This window comes from Cyanistes caeruleus, chromosome 12 (assembly GCF_971803275.1).
Source record: "Cyanistes caeruleus chromosome 12, bCyaCae1.hap1.1, whole genome shotgun sequence".
Taxonomy (NCBI): Eukaryota; Metazoa; Chordata; class Aves; order Passeriformes; family Paridae; genus Cyanistes; species Cyanistes caeruleus.
In genome coordinates this window covers 16,279,165-16,294,622 of record NC_141712.1, presented here as the reverse complement: position 1 = coordinate 16,294,622, position 15,458 = coordinate 16,279,165, and the positions used below count along the sequence as shown (strand labels likewise).

At 40.5% G+C, this 15,458-nt stretch overlaps 2 protein-coding genes across 2 annotated transcripts in view; one reads left to right on the top strand and one right to left on the bottom strand.

Annotated features, from left to right (window-relative positions):
* Nucleotides 1-3,247, top strand: part of MAF (MAF bZIP transcription factor) — a 185,317-nt gene extending 182,070 nt beyond the window's left edge. The window contains exon 3 of the mRNA XM_086848252.1: nt 3,166-3,247. The gene's annotated coding sequence lies outside the window, so the exon portion shown is untranslated. The remainder of the gene's footprint in view (nt 1-3,165) is intronic.
* Nucleotides 3,248-3,276: 29 nt separating this feature from the next.
* The window catches only part of WWOX (WW domain containing oxidoreductase), a 474,933-nt gene continuing 462,751 nt past the window's right edge, over nt 3,277-15,458 (bottom strand). The window contains exon 9 of the mRNA XM_023934551.2: nt 3,277-4,473. Within this exon, the coding sequence (XP_023790319.2) occupies nt 4,285-4,473 (189 nt within the window). The 3' untranslated portion in view covers nt 3,277-4,284. The remainder of the gene's footprint in view (nt 4,474-15,458) is intronic.

Sequence of the window (15,458 nt, the reverse complement as noted above, 5' to 3'; positions counted from 1 at the left end):
AGCCTGGCATCACCTGTGCAGGTCCCTGTGCGATGGCTCAGCTGCTGCCCTGGCCTTGCTTTCCACCAAGGACTCTCTTTGTAAAGGGACCACTTGAAGGCTTCAGTCAGTCCTGCTTTTCCTACTGGGTATTACCATTGGATATTCTAGCTTTCCTAAACTGCCTCCAGTCTCAGGGAATCAAAGATTCGTTAATAAAACAACATTTTCCCTCTGTAGGCTGGGACCCTGCTTCAGAGCCCACTCACTTAAGACATGGGCTTATATTTAGAATAAAATACAAACCCGCATCAGCCACTCTGAGGAAGAAAATACACTTTAGCAGCATTTTCCAAGCTTCTCAGCATGCCCCCTGCCGCCCCAACCATACATTTTAATGTATAGTACACGCTTGTTTAAAAAAGAAATACATAAGGAGAAAGAGTAATTACCGTAGCTTAAATCCAGCCCGATAAGAAGGGCTTGCACAGTCTGAGCAGCTGTTCCACTGCCATTCAGATTATGAAAATATAATCCTAGAGAACCTTGTCAAGATAAATACAGAGCATGAAATGTATAGGCAATTTTTCCCCAGCCACATATAATGATCAATTCCAAAGCCACAAGTGATACCAAAGGACAAAATAAGATCTGTCTAGACTTTCTCACTTACAAGATATTGATCATTCCAATGGTAAACTGGTTAGTATAAGTGTGTTTGGCTTGAAAGGTCACGAGCTTAACACCTGACAAGGAGTTATTCAACCTTGATATAAGTCAAATTATTGCAGTGTTGCTGGAAAGACTTCTCTAATGAAAAGGCCTACCTGGTCTGAGAATATCTGGGATTTGTCTCCCAGATGCCAAAAGAAAAGGCAGGAAGGAAAAATAAAAGAAGTCAAGATCTGGCATGGGTTTCTGCTGGTTCACCTGTACGTGATTTAGCAAGAAGAGGTCCCAGCAGTCGGTGACTGTCTGGGCAGAACAAGGGACAGCAGTGGAAGTGACACTGATTGAAAGGGCACCTCCATTCCCCTAAAAGCTTCTTGCCCCTCAATCCCAGCAAGGGAGTTTGCTCTCTCACCTACACGCACCTGAAGATACAGGGCACCAATAGAGGGTCAAAAAATCACCATTCAAATGGGAAATGTTGACTCTGGAAGGAAGGCAGGGAGGAAAGGGTCAGACAACGCCCTTGCAGTGTGTGGGTGGGAAATGCTCTGCTGCCAGCACCTCCCCAAAGCCCTGTGGGGCCTGAGCCCTGCATCACACACAGCCCTAACCCAGCCTCCTCCTTCTCCATAACTAGCAAGTGCTTATTAGGACTATTAGGAGCTTGATGTGAATTTGCTGGATCTTTTCCAAGAACTATAAATACCCGATCTATTTTGCTTTATTCAGTTCTTTTTGTTTTGCTGATATGATACTAGTTAAGGTTAATGGGGTTTGCTTTAATATTAGACACAGGATCACTTAACTACCTTTAATGAACACTGGAGTCAATGCATTGTGGAGTAATTCACACAGACATTGCCTCAGGTAAATCAACTGGAAAAATGTAAGCCAGTCAAATAAATAAATCTGACTGGCTGTAAATGTGCCAAATTTTACACCAAAATATATTTGAAAGCCAATGACTTAGGCACATCTAGGATATTAAAATGGAGGGGTTGAAGTCTGTTTCTTTTCAATTGCTTTTCCTTTTTTAATGCCCCCTGCACATCCCTCCTCTGATGAAACCAAACTGAGATTGCAAGAAAAATTATTTTCACAAGTGTTTCTAATAGAAGTGAGGGCTCTACAGCTTGATCTCTTGTTTTTTCATTTGAAAAAAAGCTTTTTTTTTTTTAATACTGGCTATCTCAACACAGGAGAGTGAGAGACAAAGAGGAGAACAGGGGGTGGAAGAAGGAAAATGGAGAGAGAAAAAACTGAAGGAGAGGAAAAAAGAGAAATGGAGAATGACTGAGTGAAATAAAAAGTAAGAAAGAAGGAAACAGGGAGCAAGTAATTTTTTCTGCAATGGAGAAAATTATGACAGTGGAATTCTAGACAGGGCAGTACACTGGTGTCAATAAATAATAACCAGAAATGAGAACCAAAGGAACCCAAACAACCCTCAGCAAAGTTAGGGATTGGCTTACCTCATACTTGTGCAGAACCAAAACCATGCTAACATTAAAAGTGCTGTTACCTTGTACCACTGAAATAGAGAGCGGGGTACTGGAGAAAAACACACAGATATTCTTTGAAGGAAGGCAGGCAATATCCCTAAGTACTGAATTCTCAGAGAAGCAAACAATATTTCAGCAATAAGGAATGACAGGGGGTTCATTATAGGTTATTAATGTTTGCCTAAATGGAGCAGAAGGCCCAGGCCTTCAGGGGAGTGCAGAGCTCCCAGCATCACTTAATTAGTGCCTCTTCTGAACCCAGCAATGCCAGGCTCCAGCGCAGAGCTCTGCGTCGTACACTGCCCGTGTCAGACCAGAGCAACTGTGTCTGGCTGAGAAAGGGAAAAATAATGCATGTGTGAAGGCTGTTGTACAGGTGACAGGAATTAATTCCTCCCCAGTTAAACTCCAGACAATACAAGGAATTTGGCTGTAACCATCGCCTCAACTTGCAAAGCCTTCAACCCAGGCCATGAATTTTCAGACAATGCACAACACCAGCACCTGGTCTGTGTAACACAGACTGGAGAAAAGTTCTGGGAGACAAGGAAGACCTTTCTTTTTTGACTCTGCAAAAGGCTGAAAAGAGGTGTTGTTATTTTGTGCCTCTTATTTCTGTATTCCACCACGTTTCAATGCAGGATGTGCTGCCCTTGGGGACGGGGTGCAGAGTTGAGGAAGATGAGTGGGCAGGATTTGTTGTCTCCTGAAGCTGCTGCTACAGAGGTGGCACAGCAGTGGTAAAAAAAGGCCATGTATTCTTTATTGCTGCTTTAGGGAACACCGTGGCATCAGGTAAGGAAGCAGACAAGGAAGGAGCAGCTGAGGCTGCACTTGGGTAGAAGCCTTGACTTTAACTCCTGTTCAACAACTAATCCAATGTAGTACGATTGCAGACAAGAAAAATCATGGAAGGCAGACTGTTAACAATAACTGTTAAATAATAAGGGGTTGAAATAAACTTCTATTAACAATGTGTCCTTCTATTTATTTGTTTATATTCTGTCTACAGAAAATGTGATGCTGGACTGAGGATGGCTTAGAACAACCTTCTGGCATGAAGACAGCTACAAAGCACAAAATACAAAAAATGAACTCAGAAAGAAACAAGAAAAAAACAGCGTTTTCTTGGCATCAACAAGAAGCTCTTTATTTTTCCTCAAGTTTTTTTTTCTAAAAAAAAAATGGAACTAAGACATTTGAAGAAATGAGACAAACTTTCTCTTCAGGTGACAATATTCAAGCAAGCATGTTGTTTTATTGAATTTAAATGGAAAGAAAAGACAGATTTGGAATGGGATACAGTAACAGGAGAAACTGAGAAACTGTGAACTTTCAAGGAAAAAAAACTCCTTAAAACTGTGAACCGAAAAATGGATGGAAATACCATTTAAACCCCTGATTACACTCTGTGTGTTCTTAAGGAGACATCATCATCTTTGCTAAATCAACAGTACTTAGGGAATGGTTTACAACATATATTTTATTGCAAACTTGTAAGAAAAACAAAAAACAACAGAAATATTTAATTAGCTGTGACTTTACCATTACTGTTCAGATGTCTTCCTGCACCTTCTTTTTCTAGACAGTGCAGATCTATTTGCAGCCAACAGTCAAGGGCAGAAAAGATTTCTTTCCTCAATAATATTTTGATTTGCCACACCCAATAAAATCCTTGTAGGGAAAAAGAATCAACACAACTTCCATCTCCCAATCAATACCTAAAGCCTAACAGACAGTAATTATCAAAATAAGGAGGAAATCCCATATTGGGCTACGTTCCTACCCATTAATCAAGACAACAGAAATTATCTGCAGAATTGCTTTTCTAAAATAAAAAGATGCCTCCTTGGGTTACACTTTGAACAGGCTATAATCAAAAGAAAGAGAACCGAGACTAACTAAGCCCCAGGAAGCCGCATTGTCCCTTTAACCCGCAGTATTCCCCACCTCCCATTAGTACTTAACATTTTTCACTATGTTGTGACTGCTATTATTTCATTTAACACTGGTTAATCTGTATCTGAGGTACATGGAAACCCTCTAGATGATAAGATTGGACAGGTTCCAGCGTTGGCAGTTTCCGAGCGTGCACACACTCGTGTGTTTTGATCCTTCCAGGAGCTCCCTGCTATTTGGCCTGGCTGCCAACTCGTTCTTGGATCAGCCTCTCGCTCAGCTCCCAGAGGGCAGTGGCTGTGGCATCTCCCTGTGCTTGCTGCGAGGGCAGGCAGCGGCAGCAGTTGTTGAAGTACATCCCGCCCAGGCCCTCCAGCTCCAGCGCCGTGGCGCAGTACACGGTGGTGGCAGCTCCTTGTTGCTGCAATTAAAAAAAAAAAAAATTAAAAAAAAAAAGAAAATTAAGAGAGAGAAAATAAGCAAAGCTATATAAATGCATAGAGAGATATTTTGTCGTTTATTATTATAGTTTTTCAGCCCCAGCCCTTTGAAGCTGTGTCTCGTGCAAGCACTGCTGGCAGCAGCGTGGCTGGCAGGGTAACCTGCCTGGTGACAAGGCTGCAGCCCTGCTGAAGGCACTGCCTCTTGGACATTTATTTACAAACCACTTAAATGAGGACTTTTTTATTTTCCTTCCCTCTAAGAGCAAAAGAAAATGAAAAAAGAATCCTGATCCTCAGGTGTTTTACCCCTTTTCAGTGAACACCTGGGTTGGTGGCAGAAGCTGGCCAGGCGCTGCTTGACACCAGAACAGCTGAGACAGGTTTAAAAGCAGCCCCTCAAAACTTCCCTTTGCATCACAGAAATCATTGACCATATGCCCAGGCACCCTGACCCACAACACAGCCTGATAGATGGATTTGGTTTGTTTGGGTTTTTTAAACCTCTTGTGCAAAATTAACCTGGGCACTCCAATTGAGACCTATCATGTAAAGTGCAGTCGGGATTGGTGCCAAAGCTGCCCATGGATCTTGGATCAACAGCCTGGCCATGGCAGTCGTCACTGCTGCAGGCAGACAGGGCTGCCTCTGCAGAGACACGAGGCTTTCCAGAGGAGTTTTGTTCTGTAACATCCATTTCTCATGTCTTATAATGCTTTCAGAAATGGACTGGATAGATCAGAGGTTTTTGTGGATCAGAAGCGATCTTTTAATTTTTCTTGCTTTCCCTTTTTCATTTCCCTTTCCCTTTTCTACCCTCCTTTTTTTTTTTTTTTTCTTTTTGGTAAATTTAAGTACCAAGTGAACTTATGTTCAAACAGGAAAAATGGGTTTCTCTGAATCGTCCCAACAGAAACCTGCAAGTGGAGGCCACAGGGCTGGGGCAAGAAAGAACTCTGGCATGGGCAATGGGCTATTCCCTGGCATATAAATAAATAAAAGCACAGTGCCAGAACAGCTGGGGAGAGGGCAAGAAGCTATTTTGCTTTGTAAACTATAATTAAAAATAATAGGTGAGAGCGCATTAGCAAAACACAACACTAATTTAAAACCGATAGAGTTTATCTGGCATCTTATGATTATTTATGTACATCTTAGTCCTTTCTGTGGTAACTAATTACGAGCTGATAGGAATCAGAATAAAGAGGCTGCCAAGTGCAATTGAAAAAGTAAATGAAGAGAAATTAGTTGTTGTCGCATTAAGATAATTTAATGGGAAAAGAGAATAGGCTTCAATCTCTTGTGATTTTCCTCCACTCCTTTTTTTTTTGGCTTTTCATTGTCACAACCAAGGAAACTCAGGGTGCTGCTTGGGGGGGTCAACCTGCAGAAGACTTCTACTTTGCATTCTCATCCTTCAAGGACATGAAGCAGTTTAAAAAGCCCCAGTTCTCCTTATTTGAGGCACCTCAACTTTGTAGCAGCAAAGAAGTGCATATTTGTTTGCAAGACATGCATTTTCCTCAGCAGATGGGATTAGACTGATAATGATGACTCCACAGCTTAGAAAGGATGTCCCATCACAAGGTAAACCAAAACTGTCTGTATTAAGTATTTTGAAAGGCATATATTTAACAACAGACCAAAATATTTTTAAAGTTAGTGTAATACATAGTAATCCTCTTATTAAACCAGTATCTTTTTTAAAAAAAGAGAAAGTATCTTAAAGGTGGTAGCAGAAATGGAAGAGAGTTCTACTAAAAATAATATTAATAGAGAACAATAAAATTTCTATGCTCATTTCAACTATCCTATGAAGCTCCACGGTACAGGTATGATCACTGTATTCAGCTCTTTAAAATGTCTCAAAGCCCCTAAAGAATATTACTGGTTTTTTGCAAGCAATTCAACTGGACTTTCATTAGAAAGGTAAAATTAAACTGAATTGCTCAATGCAGAGCAAAAGCCCTCAAGCTATTGCTGAAAAGCACCCGCTGTCCAGCCAAGCTAAACTCAGGCTATCTCTAACAGAATTCAGCTAATTCATAAAATGGAAGTTTATCAGAGCCAGTTTAAAATCCAACCCAAACAATAATTTATCTTTTCAAATGAGTTAAATTTGACGATGTTTAAACAAAATTCTCAGCAGGCAGAAAAACGTCCCAGAGCACAACAGCAGTGCTTTATTCCTTGAGCATTGACACAAGCTAGACTCCAGAAGAAGAGAATAGTTTTCCCTGTGTGAGCATAGGATATTTACTTTAAGTGATAAAAGATTATGTGGCTGGAAGCCCAAAGCACTTTATCTTGCGATGCCTCCAGTGTTTTGCTGAGAACTGGATGTAAGCAACGTGCCATTTGCTTTTTGGCTGTGTGTATCCTTACTTCTTTCTAAATGTTTCAATCATGTTGGCTGTTTTGGAAGAAGAAAATTCAATGGTTCTATCATTGAAAGAAAAGTACCTTTCTTATTACTTAAGAGAAATGCAGTCGTATGTATCCCTTCGTTGACAGAGGGTAAAGCTTTATTATCTCACAATCATGGAAAACATGAACTCATCAAGCCTAGGAGAATGCTTCAGACAGCAAAACTAGGTAACAGAAAGCAAATCCCAGATTCTCAGAGCCATTTAAGAACCTAATTTTCTTTGTAAGCTGGTTGCATTCAGACACCTGAGGATCTGCCTAAGTGACTTGTCGGAGGACAGACAGGAGTGAGCATCAGAGTCACAGGAATCAAATCCCATTTTGGGTTGGGAGGGGCATCAAGAGGTCTCCAGCCTAACCTCCTGCCCAAAGTGGGATGCCTAGAAGCCTCATACATGCCGCAATAATTGCAAGGTCCCCAAGGCATAAATCCTTCCTTTGCATCTACGATCCCACAAACCTCTGTGAAGAGCCAGAGCGGCAGATAAGTGCAAACTGCCTGCACTTCTAGCCAGAAACTGCTCTGTTTCTCAGCAAATATTGTTTATCCCTTATGAACACAGTCCTTTGAATGACATCTTTATATGCTGGGCCTTATGACAGTTCAGTAACAAGTTTTAATTTTTTGCTCATCAGCTTTCCTGTTCACATATCATCAGCATACAACAGCAGAGGATGTTAGGGAATCTAATTAGTAAACAATTCCATACTGCTGATACAAGATGAAACATTCTTAAACCAATAAAAAGAGCACTTTAATCACTGTTGAATGACTTTCAATGCCAAGCGGTTTGTGCCATGTCAGAACATAATTTGAAGAAGATTAGAGTACTATATAAAAGAATTAATGTTAACAACTTCGTTAAAAAATGTCTTAAACAATGAGCTTGTCAGTTGTCACAGACTCTCCCTGATCCATTGTGATTAAGCCTCCCCCCCCCAGCAATTTCAGCTGATAAACAATGCTAAAAGCATCAGGCAACCTAAACATTTTTTTCCATAGGTCCATCAGTTGTACAGGGTGCTAATCACCAGAGCTGGGGTCAGCCTTCTTTAACCTGCAACAAAGGCAGCGGCTTGCAATCATGAATACACAGGATAAAGAATTTGTGAGAAGCCCAACTGAATCTTTAATCATGCCTCAATGCCATTTCCGATCCAGTCAAACATTTGAAAGCTGCTGGGCAAGCACCACGCTATCAATCTTTCCAGTGCACGTAAAATTACCCGGGAATCTTGTTTTGGATTAAGTTGAAGAGTGTCTTAGTAATAAGGGTTCATCATTCTCTTCCGCAAATCATTTGTCAGTTTTGTAATACAATCTTCCTCTGCAGCAGGGTGGGATTTATACAGCAGTTGCTGTTTATTTATAGTTGAGGCTCAAAGATCTATATTATCCATCCTTCTAAAATCCTTTGTTGAGTTGAAAATACTAAGTAGCTACTAGTTCATAGGCATTTATTTTGTAACTGCTAGCAGTCAATTTGTAACTGATGGCACTGAATGCAAATTAATATTGAATATCTTAACAGTAAAATAAAAGGGGTTCTTGAGCTACAGTACATGGTAAAACCCTCATTAATATATATAATGCATCTGTTAGTATTCTGAGATACCATTTATGTTCCTGATAAGAACACACATTACACAGTTAATGTTTAGTTTTTAGATTTGTCTACTTTCAAATGCATGTTTATTTTCTAAAATTAGACTTTTGTTCTGAAGTAAGTTTACATTCCAAGCATATAAATAATAGAAACAAAGCCATAACTTATCTGTATATTTATCAACTATGAATGAATAGGATCCACTCTAAACTCTGTTAAGAGCACAAGAACTCAACATTGTCTGCCAGGGAGATGGGATCAGCTTATTTTCTTATGAAAAATTAAGGATAAAGGCCAGTTATCTTGGTAGCCTGAGGTTAAGTTCAGCACAGAGCATTGTAAAAGATGGCCAGTGGAAAGAGGTGAATTCAGAATGACATGAGAGGAGAGTCTTTGTGACAAGGGCCAGATTCACAGCAAGCAGCTCAAGTGAATTAAAAGGCAAGTCCTTAAAACTCTTCAGGCTGTTCCTGTTATTCGTATCAGGACTGTTAGACAAAGCCAACACATCCCTAAGAGTAAAATACCCAAAATATCAGGCAGACCCACACAAAGGCACTGTGAGCATACCATTTACAGCCACAAAACTCATTACACAGCATTGTCAGGTAGAATCACAAAGTCATTAAGGTTGGGGAAGATCACTGAGTCCAACCACTGACCTAACCTAACAACCAAGGCAGTATGAACATATTCCAGATACGAAACCGATGGGGTGTCCCATACTTGATCTGTGCCTCTGATAAGCACCCTGAAGAGTTCATTCTGTTAGAGGGAAAAACTCTCACCAGCTGGCTTCAGCAGTGGCCATCTTCCTGATTTGATGTAAAATATAAAATCTCCTTGGAATAACAAAGAAAAAGATACAGAATCTGTTTCCACAATGATCTGTTCCATATTATCCGAACCAAACCCTGAAGTGGCAGCTGCAGTTTTACATTCCTCTAGCCTCACCTCCACCTGGTGGGAATTAGAACAGGTTTGCTGCCTTCTCAGGGGCTCCACAAATTGGAGCAGTGGCTGAGGATCTGCTCCATTGCTTGTTGTGACCCTGATGCTGATGCTCGGGATGGGCACAGTGGGGTTTGTGTTGCCTGGGGGCAGCTGGAAGAAAACTGCCCTAAGAATTTATTTGTCTCTTTCTGATATTGCTACACCCTCCCAGCTGGGACTGTGGTGCAGAGCTTTCTCAAACTACACTTATTCCTTATTCTTATCAAGCCCAAGTCCTTGTGAACAATGAGGAGCACAATGACTTCTGAAAAACACCAGCACATCTAAAATCCTCACACCCTCATTCAATCCCCAGGATTCCTCAGTGTCTGAAGTGTTTTTAGGAGCAATCTTAAGAGCTGTTTGGTGATATCACCCATGGCTGAGGCCAGTTGTAGCTGAGGGAGCCACATCTCAATGACAAGTGTTACTCTGCTTCTTTTCCTACCGGGAGAGCTCAGAGCTTTGGGGAATAGTTGATTTTCCAACATCGTAGTGAACAAGTTTTAGTCTCGCCTGTGAGATGGCAGGAGAACTGTTCAGTTCCTGCTGCAGTCCTCTTACTCAGAGAATCCCAGATGCACAGTTATCTTATGAATAACACTCAGAATATGTAGATATTAATGTCCTGTAAGAAAACAGGATTCCTTGATTGCTTTTTCAGCAAGGAAATATGAAATTGAGACCTGCCTTTGCTATTTTGGGAGAGCGTGAAACTGAAATCATATCTGCAGCTAAAAAAGTCAAACTTTGGAGCTGCCAAATATGATCTAAACTCCAAACTGGGCTCAGTTGACTTCAGGTCCTATTTCCACCCAAGTGCCAGCAGGAGAACGTGACCTGAACTGACACTGTATTTACAGTCTTTTCAAAGCTCTCATCGAGCCACATCTAAACCAGAGGTTCTCAACCACCTCCCCTTCCCCCATCACCACAATTAAACCAGCAAAGCATCTCTTAGAAGATAATACAACGGATAAACCAAAATCTATAAGGTCTGCTTTTTTCCCTCTGATGTATTCCTTTTTCAACTAATTCCCAACTACAAAGACTCAAAACTCCATCAGCTTCTCTACTTGCAAAGCATAGTTGGTTTCAAGCTGTAACTTTTCTTAGTGTCATTAAGACCCTTACACATTTACAGTATTCTTTACATACATTATAGGAGATAAGTGTGCTATGTTCTTTGAGTAAGGAAACTGCAGTAGCTCATGAAAGAGGATTTGTTTTCAACTGCTGAGGCATTAAGACCTAGTGATTATTTCAACTATTCAGTATATGCAGCTATATTTAACTTACATTCTGGGTTTTTAACTTTGCAAAAGAAATCGTGTCCATTGTAATAAATGTATTTTGATAATGCACCATGTTGTTTGTGTTATGCAACCCCCCGTATGTTCTCAATTACAGCAATGATAGCACTTGAAAATTTCCAACCTCCAACATCCGGTATCAAACAGATTTTCTGCAAGCATTCCACAGGAGGAAAAAAAAAAAAAATACAATACAGAACATCAAATCAGGAGAACTGAGTTGTTTTCCTCTTTTTGACTTTTCCTTCCCTAGTGAGCCTGGATAAGTCACTTCAGCTCCATGTACCTCAGTTTTCCCAGGTATAAAATGGGGAGAGTACTTTTATTTACCCACCTCACAGGGGTGTTGTGAGGAGTCATTCAGATTTATGGAGTGCTTTCACACTTACTTTGGAAAAGCACTGTGTAAGTATAAAGTGTTATATTATAAACCATTATTAAAATGTGTAGAAGATGTAGAACAAGGTTGGCAAAATAGCTGACAGAAATGTAATTATCTTTTAAAATCATGCTTATTTTTGTCTCTATTGTATAAACTGAATTCTTTAACCTGTGAAGCTGTCTGCTACTCCGGGTCCCGTTCCAGTGTCTTCCCTCTCTCATCCAGTTTTTTTTGCCCAGCTCACAGAGAACTTGGTAAAACACTTACTAGCCAAAACAATAGTGAGTTATTAAAAAACTCACTCAATTAATAAATTGGATGCTTTAGAGGGAAACAGCCCCTGAAAGGATGACCCATGCATTCATCTCTCCCACCCTTGGCATATGCTAGGCAGAGCCACCATGGCATACCAGGGGTGGGATTCAGTTGCCTAACATGGATCTTGAGACATCTGAGCTGCCTCAAGATATCCCACGTGCTCCACAGCTGTCTTTCAGAAGGGCACATATTTCCCATAGGTCTGGTATTGTATCTGCCAGCCCCTCACGGATATCTCAGCTAAAACCACACAATGGTTAAGACAACACCAGACTGTGCAACTTAAATGCTTTTGCCACAGCACCTGGAAGGGAGCTGGTTCCCACAGGCAGCACCATGTTTCTTTCTTTTCCAGAATCTTATTAAAGTCCATAATCAGCTTCTGAAAAATGTTTCAAGGCTGACAGAGAGCTACCTTAAGCTCTAAAAACGCTAATGAAGCCCATGGCTTTACCTTGCTCCACCAGCATTTCAGGGCAGGAGCAGCAGCACTCCTCACAGGCCTCTTTATCAACACCACATTTCCAGGCACATCAGTGCTGCAATTCCTTCTCCTGCTCACTGAACCCCAGTTCACACCTGATTTACACTTTTAAGACATCATTGCTCCACTGAAATGGCAGTTTTGAACACTGCATGCAAATGTCTACAGTCTTTTCTTACAGGCTGGTATGGAGCACTGGAGCAATGCAGAATTCTTCTGCTCATTTCTAGATTTGGGAAAAATCCTCAGGGATTTTTCCCAAAGAGGAAAACGATGGATTTTCATTTCAGAGAGGAACAGGGTAAGGGTGAGATCAGGTTGAAGAAATGATGCTGCAGTCCATTGCTTGCCCTGTGTGGCAGCACTGGCCAGTGCAGTGAGCAGCAAAGAGCTTGGGCAGTCCCTGGGCACCTCAGCGCTGCTGGGGGCTGCTCACACCTGAGCATCCTGCTCACCTCCTGTGATGCACATCTATCCAAACACAACCACAAATACAAATACTACCACAGCTTGCTGGCCACAGTCAAACTGGAAATCCTGTGGAGGACTGGAAATCCTCCTGAGACACGATTTGCCAGCAAAAGGTAGATTCTTTTGGGCATGGGCAATTTAAAGAATTGAGCAAACAGGTTGTTGACACTGAACATATCCTGCCAAAAAAGAGATTAGATACACTGCTGCAACTAAATCATCAGAACTGGTCTGGCTGGTGCAAACACAGATGAGAGTTCATTGAAATCACTTCTGTTATTAACTTAACTGAAATGTTTCATGGTTTTGCTGTACTTTAATTATATATATATACTTTATATAAATTTATGTATACATACAGGACTGTATATGCTGTATATATTTATATAGCTTTTTAATACTATTACTAGTCCAAATTTAGACTTTTTCATATGCATTATTGCAAAGAATATCATCACAATGCTGACATCTGTCTTCTTCCTTCATTGCACAGATAATTTTCTAGACTGAATTTTATTTCAGACACGAGTGGGGAAAAAAAAGCCACACAACACACTGCTTTTTAAGGAAGTGACCTTTTGGGACAGATATTTAATGAGCTGTTTGTTTGGGTTTTAAAGATAAAGACTGCTTTTCATCTGTTGATACACACACACACTTATGCACATACACACAGTTCAATAAGACAATGCATTGAAAAACCACAGGGTGTTATGATGGGGAAGTATCATGGTAAGAAAGTAACTACCAACTCTGTCTTCCAGAAACTAATTAAAGGAATGTATTTTGCAATAATACAGATCTAGCAAACAGGCCTCTAAAGTCTAGGCTTAGAGCTGTAAGCCAGGCACTCCTGTATTATGTATGTGTGATTTTCATAGATAGGCTGCTGTAAAATGTGCCCTGTTAGTGCATCTTTCAGGCTCAAAGACACTGGTCTTGTTAATATTTCATTTAGTACATACTGTAGAGTCTCATTTATATTACTTCTATAATTAATGGTGATAGCTTAGGCACTGCCTTTACAAGGAGAGATCCCTGTATGTTGGTCGATGGATAATGAGAAACAATAGATATTTCATTCACCAGCAGCTTGTTGCTAGTTAGTAGGAAATTATTGTGTGTACTGTTGCTTTAATTGCCAGGGTAAATAATGCCGCCGCTGTGTTAGTGAACATTTTAAAGCACTTGATGCAAATAGACTAGAAACAAAACACAAAAAAATTACCTTTATTATGCTATACCTTAGCATAGGGAGTTTAAAAGGTATGTCTTAAAACATTTGCGTTCTATCATGCAAATATATCTTAATATGCATGTGCTGACTATTCAACTACTGTATTTTAGTAAATACAATTATGCTGCCTTTCTCTTCTCCTATGTAGACTGTAAATAACTGTAGATCTTTCTCTTGTTTTCCCATGTAAATATATGTAAATATTAACAAGCTATGCATGCTGATATTCTAGGCAATTTCAGGTACTTTTATAATCTGAAGGCATGTACTTGAACTGGTTTGTTAAAAAAAAGAACAAAACAATCAACTCTCTCAAATCCTTTAAAGCTCATTAGAAATTAAAGATTTCTTACTAGACTGGTTCCTTCACTCTCAGTTGTTTTTTTGTTTATTTCTCCCTCTGCTTTGCCAGCGCTGTCTCCCAAGACCCGCCACCAAGGATGCACATTCCAAGGCTGTTGTCTCCAAAGCGTGGGGTCCCATCTCAGGATTTGATTCACTCCCCACCCCAGGATAGGCACCTTTCAGTTTCAACACCACCCCCAGCTGTAAATCTCAGCAGAGCCTCAGAGAGGGGATGTCCATGCCCTTCTCTCTGACCTCTCCCTCTGCTTAATGATCACAGAGTCACAGAACCGTAGAACAGCTTGTTTTGGGGGACCTTAAAGATCCCCTAGTTCCAGCCATGGGCAGGGACATGTTCCACTGGGCCAGTTTTGATGTTTTCTATTCCATTTTCTCAGTCCATAATCTGTCAAGCCTGGATTTAATACCACAGGTTCCGGGGCTGGTTTTGAGGGCAGTCCCCGTGTCTGGCTGTGCTGCAGTCCTGCTGCTCACTCAGACGTGCTCCTCTGTTTCAACACACTCTTTATGTTTCTTTTCCAGCATGCTTATGACTTTGACAGACTGTGAAAATAATTTGATAAATAGCTTGATAAATTTCTCCATCTCCTCCCTTCCGTGCTGTAACACTGTTTGTGGAAGCCTTTCAACTGAAGGAGTGTGAACGAAAAAGAAATTACCTAAAGCTTCTAAATCAAGTCACCTCCTGCATACAGATTTGGAGACAAGGTTTCAATTTAGCTCTCTTCTTCCTTCTTTTTTTTTTTTTTTTTTTTGTTCATACAGCAAATGAAGATTACTCTCAGGAAAAAGGTAGGAAGTAAAAAAAAGATGCATTTATCCCCCAGTACAGTAGAGGGAAGAAAAAAAAAAAAACCCTCTCCATTATCTATGAAAACTAAATGCAATGACAACTTTTTAATTGAAAGAAAACAGCTTTCATGTCTGAAGATGTTTTTTTCCAGAGTAGGCATATGAGAATAAACACATTAATTGACAGGATCCTCATGACTTTTTAAGTTCCTCAAACTTTAGCTTGGCGTCTGGGGAAGATCTCTTTCCAGTCCTTGAAGACTCTTTTAAAAAGAATGTTTAAAAAGCTGAGCTGACACGGGCATTACGTTCAAGTGCAAGCTGCACTATTCTTTAGTAGAGGGCGTAGAAATGGTTCATAGAATTATTATCTTTCTACAGACAAAACCCATTACCTTCACACTAGGAGGGAAAAGCTAGTTTTTAACTTATATAAAACTGAATCAATTATCAATATCTTTGCATGGCTTCCCAGCTCTGCTGGAGAGCAGTCACAGAGCTAAACACGCAGAGCCATTTGGCAAAAGGGCTCCTGCCTATGCTGGGCTTCTTGTTACACCTTTCATTTAATAAAAT